This window comes from Gadus macrocephalus, chromosome 14 (genome assembly GCF_031168955.1).
Source record: "Gadus macrocephalus chromosome 14, ASM3116895v1".
Lineage (NCBI taxonomy): Eukaryota > Metazoa > Chordata > Actinopteri > Gadiformes > Gadidae > Gadus > Gadus macrocephalus.
In genome coordinates, this window is record NC_082395.1 from 3,818,187 (window position 1) to 3,819,705 (window position 1,519).

At 48.4% G+C, this 1,519-nt stretch overlaps 1 protein-coding gene across 1 annotated transcript in view; it reads left to right on the top strand.

The window, feature by feature from the left end:
* Nucleotides 1-1,519, top strand: part of greb1 (growth regulating estrogen receptor binding 1) — a 21,468-nt gene that overhangs the window by 4,728 nt on the left and 15,221 nt on the right. Inside the window, 1 exon segment of the mRNA XM_060071996.1 lies at nucleotides 248-265. Within this exon segment, the coding sequence (XP_059927979.1) occupies nucleotides 248-265 (18 nt within the window).

Here is a 1,519-nt window from a genome sequence, read left to right on the forward strand (position 1 = left end):
AACAGGTCGATGTGAGATTAACAACGAGTATAAAGAAGTACAAGACAACTTCAGTATCACGACACCGCCTGCTGTCTAACTAGTGAGCTCCCCCCCCCCCCCCCATACTACCATGATAGTAATAGCCCTCACACTGCAGCCCATAGTAACACACGCTGAGGTAATGGGACGGGTGGAGACACCACCTTCGCGTGTCTCCGTCCCTCCGGTGGGGGAGTGTGGGTCTAAGGTGTGTCCGTATTAGCAGAAGGAGTCCCAGGAGCTGGTAGGTGCATAGCCACCTGTACTCCATAGTTCACACACAAACCTGCCTTATGCAAACCTGAAGTCACCTGCTGCCCAACACCGCCCGCCCCCACTCCACAACACGGTTTGAACATGTTTACAGATTTTTATAAATCGATCGTAAATATGATAGGGTGCGCGTGATAGGACCGAGGTTGTACCAACCGGAAGAACAGGCCGAATGGAATGAAAAAATAATGGTTGTTTTTAAGTATTCATGCTGCTGCAAATACAGAAAGTATATTTTACTTGATTACTTGTGAGTAAACATGTGGTTTAATCTTGTTTGGCGTTTCCAACTAAAACATCCACACAACTCACGTGAAGTCACCTGTCTGTGGATAGTTGGGTATTGTAGTTTTAAAAGAGCTGCGGGTTTGTTGTCCATATGTTGTGATTGTAGTTTTAAAAGAGCGGTACCTTTGGGTCGTGGAAACGGCAGTATTCCAGTATTCCAATTCCAACAGAGCTGTTGTTCGTAGATAAGCTGGTGTATTTAACCTGGTTGGGGGGACATGATATGGGATACCTTGCACAACAACTGCAGGGACATGGTCTGTTTATGAGGTCAGGGTCCCCTACCCCCAGACTACCTCACCCACGCACCTTGACCCCCTCACCCACCCACCGTCATACTGTCACTATAGCAACCGAGCAAGGTCGGGCTGGTGTGTGTGTGTGTGTTTCTCTGGTGTGTGTGTGTGTGTGTGTGTGTGTGTGTGTGTGTGTGTGTGTGTCTTTGTGTTTTAAACTACTTTTCTGTGTCGTGTGGCCCTCAAATGTAAATGTACTTGGTAGCGACGAGTAGTACTAGAATAAGCCTGTCGTTGTACTGGGCAGCTCCCAGTACAACCATAAGAAGACTTTAATTGTACTGGGCAGCTCCCAGCACAACCGATAGAAAACTGTAGTTGTACTGGACCAGTGCAACCAGGAGAATTCTGTGGTTGTATTGGACAGCTCCCAGTAGAACCAGTAGAAGACTAGTTGTACTGGGCAGCTCCCAGTATAACCAGTAGAGGACTGTGGTTTTGCTGGGCAGCTCCCAGTAGAACCAGTAGAAGAATGTAGTAGTACTGGACCAGTGGAACCAGTAGAAGACTGTGGTTGTACTGGAAAGCTCCCAGTAGAACCAGGAGAAGACTTGCACCGGGCCGCTCGCTCCATGTGATCCAGCAGGTCAGGGTTGAAGACCGATCCTTGAGTCGCTGTTCCCTAACTCCTCCCTGTGTGT